At 37.6% G+C, this 20986-nt stretch overlaps 1 protein-coding gene across 1 annotated transcript; it reads left to right on the top strand.

The window, feature by feature from the left end:
* Positions 1-347: 347 nt before the first annotated feature.
* c8b (complement component 8, beta polypeptide) lies at positions 348-20461 on the top strand. Its single transcript, XM_002931587.4, has 12 exons — positions 348-507; positions 888-1032; positions 1621-1762; positions 5871-6012; positions 10647-10779; positions 12232-12429; positions 13390-13630; positions 14437-14565; positions 14646-14809; positions 15878-16031; positions 16569-16637; positions 19762-20461. The coding sequence occupies exons 1-12, from the start codon at positions 458-460 to the stop codon at positions 19911-19913; spliced, it is 1719 nt and encodes a 572-aa protein (XP_002931633.2). The 5' UTR covers positions 348-457; the 3' UTR covers positions 19914-20461.
* The last annotated feature ends 525 nt before the right edge of the window (positions 20462-20986 follow it).

Raw genomic sequence — 20986 nt, forward strand, 5'->3', positions numbered from 1 at the left:
ATTTAAAATCACCCCCTGCAAACTCCATTTTCCCTTGTTATTACGTTACTTCAGAGTCCTGCCACTTGGTCATTTGTTAGGATATTTTGCTTTTTTTCTCATTCTTTTTACAAGTAAAAGAAAGTTGGTTTAAAACATTATAAGCATTTTGTCCAAAAAAGTAGAACATTTTTTATCTTATTGCACCAGGATCAAAATTTGCTGAGACTGTGTTGCCATTTTGTTGCTGTTTCACTTTCATGGTTTAACCATAACGTTTAACCAGAAGGGGGCAGTTTGTCACTTTAGTTTCACCTTACTGTGAGCAATCTCTAATCTACTGTCCCCTTTGTATTCGTATCTACCCACTCTGTGTGCTCTGTGTGTGTAAATATCTTCTGTAATTGGGAAGAGCAGCTGTGAGGCTGCATAGGGCACAGACAAGCTGATATTTTGTACCGTGTCACCTACCGTGGCAATGTTTTTATATTGGACTCTTTTTCTTTATCTTGCCTTGCACTGTTGTAGGTAAGTACAGACAGTATTTTGCCAATATATGATGGGCTGATGTCAGTTGTATAGTGTTCTTCTATTAGTCCATGTTCAGAAGTTAATTAATGTACTGTATAACTTGCTATTCAGAGCATAGGCAGTAAGGTGCATTCATATAAATGAATCATCTTATCACATTGGTTAATGCTAGGCTACTTTGCTTTATGTTTTTCTTAATTTAAAATTAAGATTGAAATTGAAAGATGTTGGAATTGAGAGATGTATGGGCCAGCTTAAATGTTCAGCAGAAATTGTGAGATCTTCTATAATTCAGCCCAATATAATACATAGGTTTATATATCTTGTATGGCTAAATAGGTCTGAATTATAAATTATTTGGCTGCACTGTTCCACAGCTGTGAGAAACATCCAAATGCAACTAAGACCACCCTCAGTCACAAGAGATGCAGGAGATCCGTGGCAAGTCCCCCGCAACCTGTTGACTGTGATTTTTCCAGCTGGTCAGACTGGAGCTCATGTGACCCATGTCAGAAAAAGAGAGTAAGTACCGCCAGAAGAAAGCATGAGCAGAGAATGATAAAGGGCCACCACTATGGAAAAATACTGATCATTTTGGCAAACCATTGGATTTTATAATACCAAGCAGTTTTTGAAATGCTAAGGAGTCAGCCACATTCTGCAAAATTCTGAAAAGATACTAGAAAATCCCTATTTTAATAAATGTTATTCATCATAACCTTTGAAATAGTATATTGTACAGCGCTGCGGAATATGTTGTCGCTTTACAAATAAATGTTAATAATAATAATAATAATAGTATATAATAGAATAATATATTTAATAAGAGGGCTTATAAAGCCTGGTCAGCTGATTTAAAGATCACTATTTAGCTTGCAGAAACTCTTTTTATTATTATTAGGATAGGGCAAATCCCTTTCATAATGCCCCCCAGTTATAGACAATCTCCAGAGACAGCAGTAATGTTTGAAATTAAATAATATGTTGGTAAAGTTTCTACCAGAGGGGGCAGGCCCTTTTGGTTTCATCTCCAGGCAGAGATATGTGTACTGATGTCAGTCGGACCAACTGGCTAACATTTTATCACCACTTTTCTCTTCCCATTTTTAGTTCCGTTTTGCAAAATTAACACAAGCTTCCCAATTTGGTGGGGAACCCTGCAATAGAATAGACAGGCAAGAGGAAGTGTGTGCTACTAGAAGCCCTTGTAGGAACACAAAGAAATGTGAAGGTTTCCAGTGTACAGAAACAGGTAGGAGCGGCTTCTAAGTCTTCTTTATCTCCTTTTCTCCCTCTCTGTTGACTATCAATCATATAAATAGTAATTTTAGGAAATAGTCTAAATCAAAATATAACCTGAATGTAAATATAATAATGGATCAAATGCACTTTAAATATATACAAATTTGAAAAATGCAGAATCGAGATTTTATTGTGGCTAATCTACTAACATAGGTATTAAATTGCTACCATGTATTATAACAACCAGTCAGATCTTTGCTTTCATTTTCTGGCTTCTAGTGGACTGATTAAAACTAATTGCTGATTAGTTAGCATGGCCTATTGTTGCAAATTTGTCATGAAATTATCCCTAACATTTATTAAAAAGGAGAAATTATAATGTGCATATTTGAAATGAGATCTCCAGCTTTTTACACTGCCATTTGCTGTGCAATAGAGCTTATGCATTTAGAACTGAATGTGCAATAATAGAATGGAATGTGCAATGATGAACCTAAAAAGCCTTATCTTTTGCAATTCAATTTTTTTATTTTTTGCAGGTTTTTTTAAAAAACGTGTAAATAAATGCAATTAGGCTTAAGCAATAAGGTTTTTGGTAACTACAAGCATTGTTATACAGACGTATTAGGGCTCATTTTCCAAGTTGAGTAAATGATGAAAGAGCATTAGTATTTTACTGATTAAAGGGCATGGGTCTCTGCACTCCAAAATAGAGCACAGAGAACATCTTCTGATAAACTGACACTTTGGGGCTCATTTATCAAAGTACAATCGCTTCCGAATACAAAAAAAAAAAACGTATTTTTTGTACGTTTTCATACTGTGCGTATTTTTTGCGACTTTTTCATTAATTTGCGCAACTTTTTCGTACTTTGCGTCAAAAAGCGTGACAAATTGTGTGACAAAATCGTATTTGTTGCGCCGAGTACAAAAGTTCCGGATTTATTCAAGCTTCGGTATCGTGACTTTGGCCAGGTTGGAACTGCAGAGTGCCATTGAGTCCTATGGGAGGGTTTCAAATAGATGCACAGAAGGATTAAAGTCAGAAAGGTTTTCCCGCCATTTACGATCGTTCGGATATGAAAATTTTGTGATACAATATTATCGTGACTAATACGATTTTTTCGGAAGCATTTTCGTGATATTTGCAATCATCTGAAATTATCATATCTAATCCAAATTTTACCCATTTTGGGATTCGAACTCTTACTTTGATGAATCAGCCCCTTTAACTGTGTTTGGCAGTACTGTATTCAAACATGACAGGAAGGGGAAGGCACATAGGCATACTCCTCAGACCCCCTACATAGGGTTGCTATCAGAAATATGGGGGTACAGTACAAGTTATTTATCTGGGCCCTCCCATAAACACAAGCATGTAGTAGTATCAAAACTTTTGGCCATGCTAGTAGGTAGGTAGGTTTTGATAGGACAAAAGCTTGAACTTGATGAATGTATGTGTATTTTTCTAACCACAGCAACTATGATAAAAACTCACAAATCATTTTAATGAAAACCAGGAGTGTAACTATACAGAAAACAGACCTTGCAAATGCTGGGTGGATTAGAAACTATAGGTACGGTTGCCAGCTGGCCAGTGAAAATGATGATTGATGCCAATGTTATTAATAGAGAAGAAAAATAAAAATATAGGAAACCTGAGATTTTTTTCCAGCAAAGGTAGCAACGCTAACTATTGGGGGCCCAGTGGGACATTACTGATAAGCAGCTCCAATATATGTTTACGGAAAATGTCTTGCTTCCAAAGTTTTGGGGCCCAATGACTATATTATGTTTATTTAAGATATCTTTAATTCGGTAAAAAGATGCCAATATAAACAGTTGTGTCAGTTTAGTCTAGGCGAGTTGCCCCTACATAATTTGCCATTGAGATGCGCAAGTCATGAGGTGCAGGTCCAGACTGGGATTCAAAATAGGCCCTGGCATTTTAAATATATTTTAAGTAGTGACTGTCTCTGACATCTTAGAGCAGCCCCTCCACATATTGAAGAGGTGAATGGATCACATGAGAAGCCTGGTCCTGATCATAATATAATTAACAGCAATTATTTCTCAAATGAAGAGAACAAAGGAAGGGGATATGTTAAATTTGTTTGTGGAGAAGAAAATTGTGTTGGACAAAAATGTAATAGACAGAGCAGGGATCACTATACTTTTTCCAAAGAAAGGAATTATATTCCTTGACAGAAGAGAAAGGTTACACCTATATATATAAACAAATAAATTGTTTTCCAAGACTAGTGATGAGCGAATTTTTTCACCAGGCATGGATTTGCAGCAAATTTCCACATTTCGCCATTGGCGAATTGTTTTGCAAAACAATTTACTAAAGTTCCTGCTTAATTGTGATCACACAAAGCACTGCATGAAATTGCATGAAATGCTATTTACACTGGATTTTTCAATATGGGCATAAAACATGAAGCTGTTATATAAATATGGCATAAGTTGTGGTTAATGTGGGCATGGCATAGGACAGGGATCCCCAACCTTTTATACCTTTTTTTTTTTTTGTAACTTACAATTTTTATTAAGAAATTTGGGGGGTACAGAAAGGAAGAAAGGAGGGGGTTAACAATTTCACATCCACAGGTTGACAGGGCATGGTAGAACATGTTGTATCCTTGATTATACAGTTGTCGTCTATTACAGTCATGCATTGGGGTGAGGGATAAAAGAGAGAGAGGACACTGAATGGGAAATGGATGGGTGAAAAAGGGGGGAGGTATTCAAGTTTAAGTTTGTGTTGGCTGTGTGAGTAGGTCCCAGGGTGACCATATTTTTACCCACAATGGGGTTCTATTTTGTAGCCGGGCTAGGTTATATTCAAATTGTTTGTTGTAACCTTTTATACCTTTGAGCCACATTCAAATGGAAAGTGTTGGGGATCAACACAAGCATGGAAAAAGCCCCTATGTGGACTGGCAGCCTATAGAAGGCTCTGTTTGGCTTTACACTTGGTTTTATTCAACCAAAACTTGCCTCCAAGCCAGAAATTAAAAAATGAGCACCTAGGAAGGACACTAGGAAAAACATTCAAGGGGTTGGGGAGCAATATGTTGCTCATGAACCACTGGTTGGGGATCACGGGCATAGGGTGTGGCTGTAACAACAGCATATATGTAGTTATGTAGTTGTGTCTATTGGTGGCAGAAAATGCAACAAGAACCCTGGAATTGCTGTTCAAAGCATAGTTACAGTACATACTTATATAGTTACATAGTTAAGTTGGATTGAAAAAAGACCAAAGTCCATCAAGTTCAACCATTCCAAGTGAATCTGGCATACATAGACCTATACTGACCTATCTATACACTTGTATCTATACTAATTGTAGATTTCAATATCACAAAAGCCTTGGATATTATGCTTGTCCAAGAAATCTTAAAGGCATTAGCAGAATCTGCCATTACGACATCACTAGGAAGGGCATTCCCCAACCTCACTGCCCTCACCGTGAAAATCCATCTACGCAAAGCAGGTGTAAATGGCATTTTGACTGATGCAGTTCTGTGCTAACATTTGCACCTAGTATAGTTATTTGTGAATTTTCATATTGTAATAAAGGATGGTGTAATTACTGCTTAGCATCTCTTTAAAATCAAACATTTCTGGGCTGTAGTCATCATAGTTTTAATCCTTATTTGTAAAATTCATAATTGTCAATATAACCTCATATTTATGGGCAGATTTACTAATCTACGAAAGCTCGGATCATTAATTCAATCGCTCCGAGCATATGTTCGCCGACTTTTTCATCGCTTGCGCAACTTTTTCGACGCTTGCACAACTTTTTTGTACTTTTGCGCGAAAAAACGGAAAGGTTCGGTACGAAAATTTCGGTACTTTCGGATCACCAATACGATATTTTCTTGACTAATTAGGTTTTTTCGTAAGCATATTTGTGATATTTGCGATCTTCAGAAATTATCGTATACAATCCGAATTTGTCCCATTCGGGATTTTAACTCGCGTTTTCATGAATGTGCCCCTTAGTATTTCATATTATTCATTGTGCAACACACATAACATTTATAAAGGGGTTGTTTATTAACAGTAAGTCAAATAATCTCTCTCTCTCTCTCTCTGTGCCTAAGGGAGGTGCATTGTGCGGAGACTGTTGTGTAATGGGGATGATGATTGTGGAGATTTATCTGATGAGAAAAACTGTAAATCAGTTCCAAGCTCTTGTTCTGATGACATGGAACAGTACTGGGGCATAGAAAATCTTGCAAGTGGGTAAGTCTTCTAAGAAAAAAATGGCAATGTTGCTTGCTCTACTATTGTACCAGTCTGAAAGTCAGTTAAGTACAAACCTATTAGTTGTATATAACTGAATCTAAAGTTTAAACCAAAGGTGCCACCGTTTGGAGTTTTAGACATGACACCTACTACTACTGTCAGCTTCTACTGTCATCTGTTTTCAATGGTGTCTAACTAAGCAGGTGCCCAGAAATGGAATGGAAATTAGATACAGGGCATGTCGAATTTACACAGTATTTTAAAGGCATAAAAATATTTGATATTATTACATGCAGTATAAGGAGTTTTTATTGACATCGTTGTTGCTCCATTGGCCTTGGTAAGCTCTCTTATCTCAACCACTGTGCTAATAATGCTGTGAAGGGATGATCAGGGCTGGAACTAGAGGCAGGCAGAAGAGGACGTGCCTAGGGTGCAGCAGTAGGGGGGGCGCTAGGCACATATCTCTGTCTGCCTATCCCTAGTCCAGGCCCTCAGAATCCTTATCATGTTCTTGTTTCAGCTTCCCCTTGCCGGCCATTGTTAAATACGCCCCATTGTCACTGCATGTGCCTGCCCATGGAGGGCAGGTGCCTAGAGCCTGACTGTCCTTCCAATCAGTTGGAAGGGATTTCTGGAGGCCCATTTTAATTATACATTGAAATATTATTGTTTGTATTTTCATTCCAACATACAGTGCTACCAAATACATATAACCAATTCTGGCACATCTCCTAGTGTTATACTCCACATGTAGTGCTTACCTCCATCCAGTTTGATCTGGGATTACGCCTACAGTTGGCCCTTCAAATAGCAAATGGAGTGAGAATAATAAAAAAAAACAAAAATCAAAAAGTCACAGCAGCGAAGAAAATTAAAAAATTAAATTTTATTAGGACATATAAAGCCTAACGCAATTCGTGCCTGAGGGGCACTTACTCATAGACCTCATAGTGGTTCCACTAGAAAAAATAATTACACACACACATTTTGATTAACTTAATAATTCTTCTAGAAATTAAAGGGGAGACAAATACTAGCAAAGTGGCAATAAGGGCCTCGCTCTCTAACTATGCCAATGCAAGCTGTTTCATGAAATATAGTCCTTCAACTCACTTCAAGAAATACGGTCTCTGTAAATCTTCAAGTGCCCTTTAACAAACTACAACTTTAACAGTAAAGACTCCAATAACAGTCACTAGTGGTCTATAATGATTCTTTAGGCAATTCTAGTATTTGCAGACATGCAGTCTACCAACCAGCCCCTTAGGCACTCAGGGGATTGCCCTAGAAAAGGTTGTTCCACCAGTCAATATTTCTTGAACAATCTTTATCTCTTTAGACACAGGATAAGTGGTTTCTGTTCCAGACTCTTGCAAACGAGAGCATCTGGTAGGGCTTTCTAGCTCTATGGGCCCACATGCAACTCCCTGATCTCTAGAATCATTTCTCTTCTTCTCCTGGCTTCCTCTGCCAGGCTTTCCAGCTATCACTTCCTTCTGGTGATTCCAGGCTGCTTTGCAACCTCCTGCAGCATGTATTCAGCTAGTCGCTAGGCAATTGCTAACAGCAAACATGTCCACCAGCGTCTATAAGACTAAACAGTGCCTGCTCCACAACAGGGGGTCTCTGCAGGAGGGTGGCAAGTGTAGGAACCCAGCACTACCTCCCTACATATAATGCAACAATTTTTTTTTGTGTTATTAATAGGATATCATTATTTTCATTTTATCTGTGCCCTGTACCTAAATAATGTTCTGTATAGTGCTTCTGCAGCACAAATTATGCAATTACATTTTTAAAATAACTCTGTCCTAAATAACCAGTGGGCTGCATTTGTTTACTCCATCCTCCCCATAGATGCGTCTCCTGAAGAAGCTTGGTCAATTTGCATCTAAATGGTTATGTATTATTAATGTGGAGAATATGTTGTCTGTGCTACTCAGGTTTGTAATGAGGCCTGAAATTAAATTTCTCTTGTAAGAACAAGTCAACCAGTGAGTTACTGCTTTAAAAAAAAACTCAGGCATCTTAATTAATCTGTTTCTGTTGAAAAAAATGTACCAAAGAAAACTAGTCACAGACAAGTGCAAAAAAGTCAAAACAGCCTTTACAAAATGTATAGCCTTGCATAGAGGGAATATAATTACTTACATAGGGTTACCATCTCACCCCTTTTAAAGAGGACACCTATTGAATGAAAACAAAATCATTGATCCATGCATCCAACTTGCAGAATGTGTATTTAATAAGGGGGTGATTTATCAATGTTGAAGTTTACATTTTTTTATGAGACTTGAATTCTAATTATGGTTCAAAAACTTGTACAGGTCCTTTTCAAAAAATTAGCATATTGTGATAAAGTTCATTATTTTCTGTAATGTACTGATAAACATTAGACTTTCATATATTTTAGATTCATTACACACAACTGAAGTAGTTCAAGCCTTTTCTTGTTTTAATATTGATGATTGTGGCATACAGCTCATGAAAACCCAAAATTCCTATCTCAAAAAATTAGCATATCATGAAAAGGTTCTCTAAACGAGCTATTAACCTAATCATCTGAATCAACTAATTAACTCTAAAAACCTGCAAAAGATTCCTGAGGCTTTTAAAAACTCCCAGCCTGGTTCATTACTCAAAACCGCAATCATGGGTAAGACTGCCGACCTGACTGCTGTCCAGAAGGCCATCATTGACACCCTCAAGCAAGAGGGTAAGACATAAAAAGAAATTTCTGAACAAATAGGCTGTTCCCAGAGTGCTGTATCAAGGCACCTCAGTGGGAAGTCTGTGGGAAGGAAAAAGTGTGGCAGAAAACGCTGCACAACGAGAAGAGGTGACTGGGCCCTGAGGAAGATTGTGGAGAAGGACCGATTCCTGACCTTGGGGGACCTGCGGAAGCAGTGGACTGAGTCTGGAGAAACATCCAGAGCCACCGTGTACAGGCGCGTGCAGGAAATGGGCTACAGGTGCTGCATTCCCCAGGTCAAGCCACTTTTGAACCAGAAACAGCGGCAGAAGCGCCTGACCTGGGCTACAGAGAAGCAGCACTGGACTGTTGCTCAGTGGTCCAAAGTATGTCATTCAGAAATCAAGGTGCCAGAGTCTGGAGGAAGACTGGGGAGAGGGAAATGCCAAAATGCCTGAAGTCCAGTGTCAAGTACCCACAGTCAGTGATGGTCTGGGGTGCCATGTCAGCTGCTGGTGTTGGTCCACTGTGTTTTATCAAGGGCAGGGTCAATGCAGCTAGCTATCAGGAGATTTTGGAGCACTTCATGCTTCCATCTGCTGAAAAGCTTTATGGAGATGAAGATTTCATTTTTCAGCATGACCTGGCACCTGCTCACAGTGCCAAAACCACTGGTAAATGGTTTACTGACCATGGTATTACTGTGCTCAATTGGCCTGCCAACTCTCCTGACCTGAACCCCATAGAGAATCTGTGGGATATTGTGAAGAGAAAGTTGAGAGACACAAGACCCGACACTCTGGATGAGCTTAAGGCCGCTATTGAAGCATCCTGGGCCTCCATAACACCTGAGCAGTGCCACAGGCTGATTGCCTCCATGCCACGCCACATTGAAGCAGTCATTTCTGCATAAGGATTCCCGACCAAGTATTGAGTGCATAACTGAACATAATTATTTGAAGGTTGACTTTTTTTGTATTAAAAACACTTTTCTTTTATTGGGCGGATGAAATATGCTAATTTTTTGAGATAGGAATTTTGGGTTTTCATGAGCTGTATGCCACAATCATCAATATTAAAACAAGAAAAGGCTTGAACTACTTCAGTTGTGTGTAATGAATCTAAAATATATGAAAGTCTAATGTTTATCAGTACATTACAGAAAATAATGAACTTTATCACAATATGCTAATTTTTTGAAAAGGACCTGTATGTCTGTATGTTATTATTTAAAGCTTGAGAGTTTCTATAGAAGTCAAAGGGAGTTGTCCTTGGCAAAGTCAAGCCATATTTTCGATTCAAAATATTTGAGTTTTCTAGTTTCTGAAATGCAGGTTTATTCAATTTAGAAAAACAAACTCTAATTCACAAACTCGAAAACTGATAAATAAGCCAATAAATGTCCTCTTTCAAAGGGGTGAGATGGTGACCCTAACTAGACATATACACCTCTTATTAAGAGGTGAGCTAATTTACATGGGACACACTTTATCAGGACCTTTAACTCTCTGTGGCCTGTCCTACCATCTCACTCTTTATATATATGTATATATATATAAATATATTTGATTGTCTGCAGTTCTTTGTTATTTGTCTAGTAACCCATGGTGGCCAGTCAGCTGCTAGCATTGATTATAACCTGTTTGAAAACTCACATCTGATGGCTATGGGTTACTGCTTTTAAGCAAACTATAAAGCCTTCTGTTCATATTACTCCATAATCTTCTGCCAAGATCCACTTATATGGACCACTGATCAGAATGAACTGCACAGTGCTATTTAACCAGCTGTGGATTTCTATCTGGTCTATGTGCCTATGAATGCCTCCCCTAAAGATTTAGAACACTTCTTTAACTTGTCAAGAATGATATATATAAATGTTTAATGTTGTTAAAATTAAGTGTGTTTTCCAAATGTGTCTCTATTATTTTTCCAGGATTAATTTGTTTACAAATAGTCGTGAAGGATTTGTTTTAGATCACAGATACTATGCTGGGGGCTGCTCTCCTCATTACATTCTGAACACAAAGTTTAGAAAACCCTATAATGTGGAAAACTTCATTCCAGAAGTAAGTGGGAGCATTATATAACATTAAAAATGGAGGGCACTCTCCAAAAACACTGCTTTGAGCCTGGGTGCCGGGTCGGTGTTTAGTGAATGCAAATTGAAAAATACTGTAGCTCAGCACTCATAGGACTTAATGAAAAACTAAACAGTACTTTTATTGGTGCAAAATCAATGTTTCAGTCACATACTCAGAGGATATCATAAGTCACCTTGGAGTTCCATGACCTGTATAAAGGCACTTGACCTTCGGCCCAAGCTTTTATATGGTCTTGGAACTCCTCGCTAACTTATAATACCCCTATATTTTACAATAGGGGTACTTTATTCACTGAATATATATATCTCCGGAATGCTCAGGACCTGGGGTTTTCTGGAAAAGGGGTCTTTACGTAATTTTGATTTTCATACCTTAAGGGGCTGATTTACTAATCCACCCATCCGAATGGGAAAAAATCGGATTGGAAACGAATATTTTGCGACTTTTTCCTATTTTTTGCGATTTTTTGTCGCCGTTGCGACTTTTTCGTGAATTGTCGCAACTTTTTCGTAGCCGTTACGACTTGCGCGAATTGTCGCGACTTTTTCGTAGCCGTTACGACTTGCGCGAATTGTCGCTACTTTTTCGTATTGAGCGCTAGTAAACGACGGGCAAACCTTTCCGATTTTTTCGCGACGGCTACGAAAAAGTCGCGACAATTCACGCAAGTCGTAACAGCTAAGAAAAAGTCGCGACAATTTACAAAAAAGTCGCGACGGCGACGAAAAATTCGCAAAATACCGCTCATTGCGAAAAAAATGCATTCGGCCGCTTTCAATCCGTTCGTGGATTAGTAAATCGGCCCCCAAGTCTACTAAACAATTATTTAAACCTTAAATGAACCAAATAGGATTATTTTGTCACTAATAAGGGTTAATTGTAACTAAGTGGGGATCAAGTTCAGTGTACTGATTCCTTATTACAGACTAAAAGGAAATCATTTTTAAAATGAAAAAAATATGTTCTAAAATACAGGAAAATACTGAAAGAAATGTTATTTTTCAGTCTGCTAAAAAAAATTAAAGGTCATCTTTCTGCAGAATACTGCTCAGAAACACATTGTCAAAGTTACACTGGAGTGGCAACAAAAAGACAAATATCGAAAAATGGCCCAGTCCAAGACTGATCTTAATACAGTGCAAATCTGTGTGACTATCTAATAAGTGTGTGCTGAGGCACATCCAACCGGTGACCTAAGACAAAATGTTTGACAAATGGTCCAAATTCACTTCTAGTGTGCAAAGCTGGTATTTACTTACCACAAAAGACTAATAACTGTTAGTGCTACAACTGGTGGCTTTACAAAATCTTATAGACTCTTAAAAATGAGTCAAGGCATTGTGTATCTATTATACTTAGTCATAATCAAATGTGTTGTAGTCAGATAACTACACTGTGACATCTATTTTCTTCTAGAGCAAAGGAAAATATGAGTTCTCACTATCCGAACATGAATCTTACTCAGACTATGAAAGGAGTTTCCTCAGTGGACATGCAAAACAAACTAGTTTTGGTATTGGCTTAAAAATACCAGGACTGTTTGAAATTGGCTTTAATTATAATGATATGAAAGTCAAAACATTTATGGAAAGAATTAAGAGATTCTCCCACACGGTAAGGATACTGCTAACATGATGGAGGATTAGTACAGCAAGAATAATTTGTGAAGATATTTGTGTGCGAAGCTAGATTTCCTTCCTTTGCCAAATAAACATTTTGGGTGTTGTGCAGATGTTTCTGTACCTGACATAAAGGGGCTTTGATTAACCTATATAATTGTCCTTTGCATCTGAGTGGTATAATAATCATGAGTCCAGTGTGGGAGCCCAGACTAGAATATTAGTTAATGAAACTCCGAGTGGATTTTAGCACACTTTATTATATAGATTTGTAATTCAAATCTTATAAAAACACCACACGGTAGCCTGTGTTCATAAAACACAAAACATCCTGTCTGCATGAGTTAAGACCTTGGATTGGTAACACTGGAAAATAATAACCCAAAATGCTTTTATATGTAATGTTCATTAAAGAGACCTATACACAGGCTGATCCCCCATAATATCTGACTGGTAGGAGCATGGTCATAAAATATGGTCTGCCACAACTCAGCCCTGAAGCCCTGAGACAGTCAGACAGTATAGTTGAAATCTGCCAAACTGAACACATTTGGACATGTATGGCCAGTTTCTGTTTTTGCTTAATTGGACTATTGTTTTGGAAATTCTGAGGCTGCCCACTGTCCTAGTTTTATAGGGGCTATAAATAAATGTCTGGCAGAGCAATGTTTTCAACTGTCCTAATTAAATATGATTATCTTATTAGTCCCAGGAACATTTTAAATAAAATGAAAGATTGCAGTTTAGCTGATCAAACCCACTTTGTGCATAACTGGGCCTTTCAAGTGACACCTATCCCATCATATAAGCACTTACAAACCACATCCTGCTGTTAACAGCTGGTAGAAGCAACCTGCATTTATCTTGACAAAGAAGTTACTTATCTTGCATATTTTTTTGCAGCTAAAATTACTACAAATGTAATAATTATGCACATCTTTTTCTTTGCTTTCAGAAAAGCAAATTTCTTTCTGCAAGGTCTACTCTCCAAGTTGCTCAGTACAAGTTAAAATCCCGCAACCTGATGCTGCATACAGAGTTTTTTCAGAGAGTCAAACAGTTGCCATTGCAATATGTTTATGGTGAATACAGAGATCTCTTCAGAGATTATGGAACACATTTTATCACAGAAGCTACATTAGGAGGAATATATGAATACACACTCATTCTTAACAATGAAAAGCTAAAGAAAGAAGGTACAACTATCTGATCTATCTATCTGCTGTAAAACAATTTTTTAAGCCTTTGGCATGGCTCGGGGACATAAGCATCTCACAGGGGGGCATACCAAACTTGCGTCAAAAGATTATTTAAAATGCATTTTTCAAAATATTTAAGGGGTTATGTAATAAAGGGCACTAAGTAACCCCAAGCAACCTATCAGAAGGTAGGATTTACTGGTCACCTATTTAAAGCAAACTTCTAATTGGTTGCTATGGGTTACTGCTCCTGGGCAAACTTAGTGCCTTTTCTCACACATGGGGGTTTAAGTTTTCTGTGAATGGAGCATTTGAGGTGTTGCTTGGGACCACAATAGAGACATTCTACATCCAGCCTCCTTCCAATTGTACAGTTCTGCATTATCCCTATGCTAATCTGTGATCACATTCTAACCTGTCCCCACTCCATGCTTGTGTGCAGGCACAAGAACTGCTAGGGGGATTAACAAATCCGGGTGACTAATCTCCCCGAAATGCCATCCCACCGGTGAGAATGTAAATCGTCGGTGGGATGGCATACGCTGTGCGGCGATTTGCCGAAGTCACGGAAGTTGCCTTGAAAGGAAGTACCCAAAATGCCATACCACCGAGAATGTAAATCACTGGTGGGATGGCATTTTGGGGAGATTCGCCGTTGCGACAATGGAGATTGTGGCACGGCGACTAATCTCCCCATTTGTCACAGCCCTTAATTAGTCATGGGGGGAGTTACAGTATATGAACGTTTTTTAAGAGTTTAGACAGGAATTTAAATAATTTGTTTTGATTTAATATCTTAAAAGGTTATTCGTTAAATGATGTACAGAAATGTGCGCAAGCAGGATTTAAAATTGGAGCCAATATTGAGGGTATATGGCTAAGCGCTGGTATGTCTGCTGGAGCCTGCAGTGGTTTGCTGAAGGAAATTGGAGGTAGGCAGAATATTCACTTCAAAGTAGTTTCTATGCTCTTTGTTTTCACAAATTAAATTACAGATGCATTTATATTACAGAAAAGATATCATCTGATAAGCTGGTAGAGGATTTTGTTGCTCTTGTCAGAGGAGGAGCCAGTGAACAAATTACAACTCTTGCTTACAAAGATCTTCCAACACAAGATCTAATGCAGGAGTGGGGGGATGCAGTTTATTATAATCCTGACATCATTAACATAAAGGTATTATTTATCTCATTACAAAAACAAATGTCTTCAGCACACTTCAGCTTGTACACATTAAAACAGGATGCTACTAAAATTGTTAAAGCCATTTATCCCTAAGCAGTTTTCTTAGTTGTAGAGTTTGCTTTACATTTTGAAAAATGTTACATTAATTTGAGAATAATGGTAACCTTTACCTCAGTGGAACAACCCATAGCAACCATTAGTATTTAGCTTTTATCATATTATCACAGGTAGAATAATCAAACTTTGCTTTATTGTATCTAGAAATCACAAGAGGAATAAATATACATTTTGCAATGTATTTATTGTTTGCTAGGCATTTTTACTTTTTCAGTAAGTTTTTTTCCTGTAATGACATTTTCCATTAGTGTTTAACAGAAAATGAAAAATAAGTTAATCAGAATGGGTTGTGACAAGATGAAATAGTTTGTTATTCATTTGCATGTAAGAATATTCATACAAACATCATGTTGAGGCCACCTTAAGGCTTCGTGCACATCTGGCTTTGACCTCCTACTGTTTCTGTCCATTTGAGAACTATATGTGAATCAAGTCTTTTCATAAAACATGATTGAATCCAAGAGAAACATAACTTTCAATTAATGGCTGCATCCTAGTTTTAGTTGACATTAAAGATAAAAGAACTGAGCCTTGGTGTGATTGGTCAGATATAGTGGCAGAACCATTAGACATGCACATTCAGATCATATGGTTTCACAAGTCAATGTGACTCAATATGTTTGAATGCTAGCTGGAAGTATAAAGACCCACTAAAATTGCAGACTTTTTTCTAAAATTACTATGAGACTGCAAGAATATTAAAGATTTAAACAGCAAAAGGCAACTATAATCCAAAGATTAAAATAGAGCTTTCACTTATAATATCCATAATATTAGCTATATTTTGTGTTTAAGAAACTAACTCTTTGGTTATAGTTTATTGTTTACAGATTGAAGAGTGAATATGAAAAATAAATGATAATTTTACAACATATTATATTGAATGATGCAAGTGACTGCATATCCCTATTATCTTTTTCCATTAAACCTGGTGGCTTGTAGTCAAGTCCTTTGTATGAGTTGGTGACTGCCGCAGACTTTACTGGAGCTAACATTCTTCAGGAAAACATGAAGCTCGCACTTGAGGAATTCCAGGCTGAAACTAGTTCTTGCCGCTGTGTTCCATGTCAAAATAATGGGTTAGCAGTTTTCATAGGTATGTATTATTAATATATACACATATATATAGTAACTTTAGGTACATAACTGTATTGTGCACAGGACATTTATGCCTTTTCAATGATCCTAAAGTAAATAGATTTTTAGTGCACATACATGTCTGTTTGGTTCAGGGAGCATTCTTTTTATTCAGAGTTCTTCATTCTGTGGTTTTCCAGCTGAACTTTGATGTTGATAACTAAACTGAAACGTTGATGTTGTAACTAAAGGCATGTAGGCCCAGGTTTTTCCACGCACTCTCCAAAGACTCAAATGTAATTAAACTCAGTAAAAGATACAGCAGCCCATTAGAATAGGTTGGGATATAGCAGTACTACTAGAATAGTGGCAGTGCCACTAGTCTGGCTAAAATTGCTACACAAACACTCAAAATGTATTAATCATTGTGAAATATTTTAGATGCTATTGTATGTGCATTCTATAGTAAGGGCATTCTGCAGAATACTGGAAGAATAAATATTTATTTATGCCATCTAACCAAAAACAATTTTTAATCCTTCTTTATCTTTCACAGAAAATCGCTGTGAATGCATTTGCCCACTAGGGTTCACTGGCATGGCATGTGAAATCACAAAAAGACCAGGTAACTACACATCTATTAATGCAATTGTTGGTCTGCACTGACTGCAAAATGATTGCCTTAAAACATAATACATTTGATTTATACTCTACTAGCTCTACTAGCTGCATTTTCTAGGTTGTGTCTCGATTTTTTTTAACATGATCTAATAATCTTACTCTGTGCTCCTGTTCTTAGTTGTGTTTGTTTGGGGTGAACATACCTTTTAATTAGTAAAGAGGCAGGCACTTATTCTAGTAAATGTTCTTAGACGAAGTAGAGACAGACCTGTATATTTCTTTGACCCAAAGCAATTAGAAGTAGTGATGAGAGAATTTGCAAAAAAATTGCAAATCTTTGAAAAGATTTGCGAAACGCGAAAATGTTGCAGCGAACAAAAAAAATTGTCAATTCAACTTTTTTTTTGACATGCAACTTTTTTGCGACAATTATTTGTTGCGGGGCAAATTTTGTTGCCCATTCCGCCAAAAAATCAGCCAATGGCGAAATGCAGAAATTTGACGCAAATCCATGCCAGCCAAATTATTTTGCCCATCACTAATTAGAACATAGAAAATGTTGAAAATGAAAATGCTGAAAAATGTTGTTTCCTGAAAAATATTTGCGCATTCTGAAAAAAGTTGGGACAGGGGCATGTTTCTCATCATCTCTTCTTTCAACAACACTCTGTAACCGACTGGGAACCGAGCTGACCTGTGGAATTGCTGTAGTTCTGAGTGAAATGCTGTTCCATTCTTCTCAACATTTTTGTGTCTTATTTGTCATATTTTTCCTTTTATAACGTGCCAAATGTTTTCAGTGGGTGAGAGGTCTGGACTGCAGGCAGGGGGCCAGTTTAGCACCCAGACTCCTTTACTATGGAGCCTTTCCCAGATGTGCAAGTTACTCATGCTATGAGCACTAATGCACCCACATACCATCACAAATGCTGGCTTTTGTACTGTGTGCTGATAACAAGCCAGGTCTTCCATCTCCTTTTTAACCCAGAGGAAACAGCATCCATGATTTCCAAAAATTATTTAAAAATGTTGGTTGTCAGACCCCATGACAGTTTTGCATTCTGTCTTAAATCTTAAATGATCTTGTTTTTCTTGCATGGTTAAGATAGGGGTACTGCCATGAATTTTATGCTATACTTCTCATTTCTAAATTACACGATTTACAAAGCAAATAATTCACTCTGCCATTTAAAATGTTATTCTTGGACCAACAAATGTATTTTTTTAGCTGTAATATTGGTGTGTAGGTGCCATCTCAGTGCATTGAGTCTGAGCTTTCAGAGAGAGCCAGCGCTACACAGGTAACCTTTTATTTCTCCTACTCCCATGTAACTGGAGGAGTCCCAAGCCGGACTTGGATTTCTTACTATTGAGTACTATTCTGATATCTACTGGGAGCTGCTATCTTGAAACCTTCCCATCGCATTCAAGACTTTGCAAGGGCTGCCCCCCTTCTCTGGAATTCGCTCCCACAAACTGTCAGACTTTCTACCAATCTCTCTGCCTTCAAGAAATCCCTAAAAACACATTTATTTAGAGAGGCTTACCCTAATCTAGTTTAGCAATACCCTGTGCCCCACCTCTCACAACTCTGGTCATGCCCATTCCCACACCTTGTGTCTCAACCCTTTCTCCTTGTAGATTGTAAGCTCTTTTGGGCAGGGCTCTCTTCACCTCTTGTATCGGTTATTGATTGCTTTATATGTTACTCTGTATGTCCAATGTATGTAACCCACTTATTGTACAGCGCTGCGGAATATGTTGGCGCTTTATAAATAAATGTTAATAATAATAATAATAATCAGCTGCTGGGGGGGAGGGTGATATCACTCCAACTTAAAGCTCAGCAGTAAGGTATGACTGAAGTTTATCAAAGCACAGGTCACATGGTTGTGGAACCCTGGCTTTTGGCCTTGTCCCTTGTGTACAAAGATGTTTCTGGATTCGCTGGATATTAAATATTGTCAAATGTGGAACGGTATTGCTAACTTGTTGCTAAATTTGCTGAGTGTTGTATCCTTCCCCATCTATATTTCTAATAAGCACATTTTTGCCAGGCATGGATTTGCTGCAAAATTCTCAGTTTCAACATACGATTCGCTGTCTTTGTACTATGTGCTATTAGATATAGGGGTTATATGATTTGTAAATCTTTCCATTCTCTTTTTATTTACATTTTACACAGTGTCTCTATTTGGAAACAGGGTTGTAGCAGTGATGGCAGTTTTATTTACTATAAATAAACAATGTAACAATGTCACTTGGTACTTTTGTGTCTTGTATCACAGGGATTAACACATTAATCTTAAGGTAAACTGAATTTAGCATGAGAGAGGTTGGGTATTCAGTTCCATTCCTCCTTCTTTTTTATTTATTATGTAGATGATACAGCTAACAAAGAGAAGCATGAGCGCATGTCATTCTTGCGGAACAATTCTTGATTGTTCCTTGCGGAAGAAATGCTTTTTTGTTCTTACTGTTACTTACTGTTCAAACATGCCTTATGGCCTGTTTAGCATTGTGATGTGGGGCATATTTACTAACGGACAGTAATAGTCTGTGGCTTGTGCCACAGCATACAGTATATATGGGCAGGGACAAGTGTGTGGAATCTAATTCAAAACTATCTCTGTGTTTCTGTGAAGCATTACCCCTAAAATATATTTCATATTGTATAGCAGTGATCCCCAACCAGTGGTTCGTGAGCAACATGTTGCTCCCCAACCCCTTGCATGTTGCTCCCAATGGTCTCAAAGCAGGTGCTTATTTTTGAATTCCTGGATTGAAGGCAATTTATGGTTGCATAAAAACTAGGTGTTCTGCCAAACAGAACCTTCTTTAGTCTACATAAGAGCTACCAAACAGCCCTTATTTGGCTCCTCAATGAACTTTTATTATGCTTGTGTTGCTCCCCAACTCTTTTTACATTTGAGTGTGGCTCACGGATAAAAAAGGTTGGGGATCCCTGTTGTATAGGATACTATTTTGACTTTAATGGAAAAAATATGTCTGATTAAAACCAAATATAACCTGATGGTCACCTAAAGCCACATCACTACTGCACCACTGCTTGGCTATTTAACTTGGTTTGGAAATATATATTTTACCATTTTTATTTTATTTTTCAGTAAATGTCATAGACGGAAGCTGGAGTTGTTGGTCTAGTTGGACACCCTGCTCCAGAAGAATACAGACAAGGGACAGACAGTGCAACAACCCATCCCCACAAAATGGTGGCAACCAGTGTGAAGGAACAAATACTGACACAAGAAATTGCTAATGCATTTGAGATCACAAGCTGATACAAGGGAACAAAAGCATACTGCTTCTCTGTGAATTTTTCAGTTTGTCATAAATTGAAACTATACCATAACATTTTCCTTGTACATTGTGCCTAGGGGATGCTTGTGCTGCATTTTATTTTTTTGTCTCTCTATGAATAAACCTATAGGGTTGCTACTTTATATGCAGTCCCTATGTAATACAATATTAGATTGTCTCACACCACTCTGTCTTGGGTACTGTACTACACCCCTAATGGCTTCTAGTAAGATGAACAACAGGATGGCTATGGTAGAAAAAGCTAAGTATGTGGTCAACCAATCTGAGGGAGTCACAGTTTAGTCAAGGCTAAACCTGCAAGGTTAGCCCATTACACCTTCATATGAGCTAAATTAAACAAAATAAGAAGGAAATACGTATTGAGAAAATGGAAACAAAATATTTAGGTACAATTGCTATTTCAAGTTAGTTTGGCAAACACTAATTTTGTGATAGGTATATAGGGTGAGGAAATATGGCTTCCTAAATAAACTTTTATAGACTTTTTTTGGGTTGTGTCATTTTCTCACTACAATATTAAATTGTGAAGCTATTTTTGGACCCTTGTATTTATATATTATGTTTCAATTATATCTTGTGATTTGGGGTGCTTTAATATCTAACATGGTGTGGGAAATCAAGATGACAGAAGTAGAAATACCCTTTTAAGGGAAAAGACACACAGTGGGAAAAGTGCACAGTTTAGTTCCAAGCAGGTACAGAGTATGTAGATAAATGCCTGTGTTTTATACATATTCAAGGTTTTGCACAACACAGCTTCCAATTTCACACAGCAGATGCAAACAAATTAGAGTTTATTCTTCAGAAACCAGAACAGATTGATCCACTGGCAATCTAAATATTTAGGAAACCTGCTCTTTATATGTGTGACAATCACTATTAAGGTAATGTCACTCAGAGGGGATTGTCAGTCTGACAATCTCATTGTGCCTGCACCTGGAAACACTAAATCTGTCCAGAGTCAGTGCTTCCGAGGGCAGGTACAATGAGAAGAATTTTAAAGCATTGCAG

Source organism: Xenopus tropicalis, chromosome 4 (assembly GCF_000004195.4).
Source record: "Xenopus tropicalis strain Nigerian chromosome 4, UCB_Xtro_10.0, whole genome shotgun sequence".
NCBI classification, from domain to species: Eukaryota; Metazoa; Chordata; class Amphibia; order Anura; family Pipidae; genus Xenopus; species Xenopus tropicalis.

Coding starts and splice junctions, on each gene's coding strand:
- c8b (XM_002931587.4), top strand. CDS start 458: ATGTTTTTATATTGGACTCTTTTTCTTTATCTTGCCTTGCACTGTTGT. Junction 1,033..1,620: donor ACCCATGTCAGAAAAAGAGA/GTAAGTACCGCC, acceptor TCCCATTTTTAG/TTCCGTTTTGCAAAATTAAC. Junction 14,566..14,645: donor TTTGCTGAAGGAAATTGGAG/GTAGGCAGAATA, acceptor TTTATATTACAG/AAAAGATATCATCTGATAAG.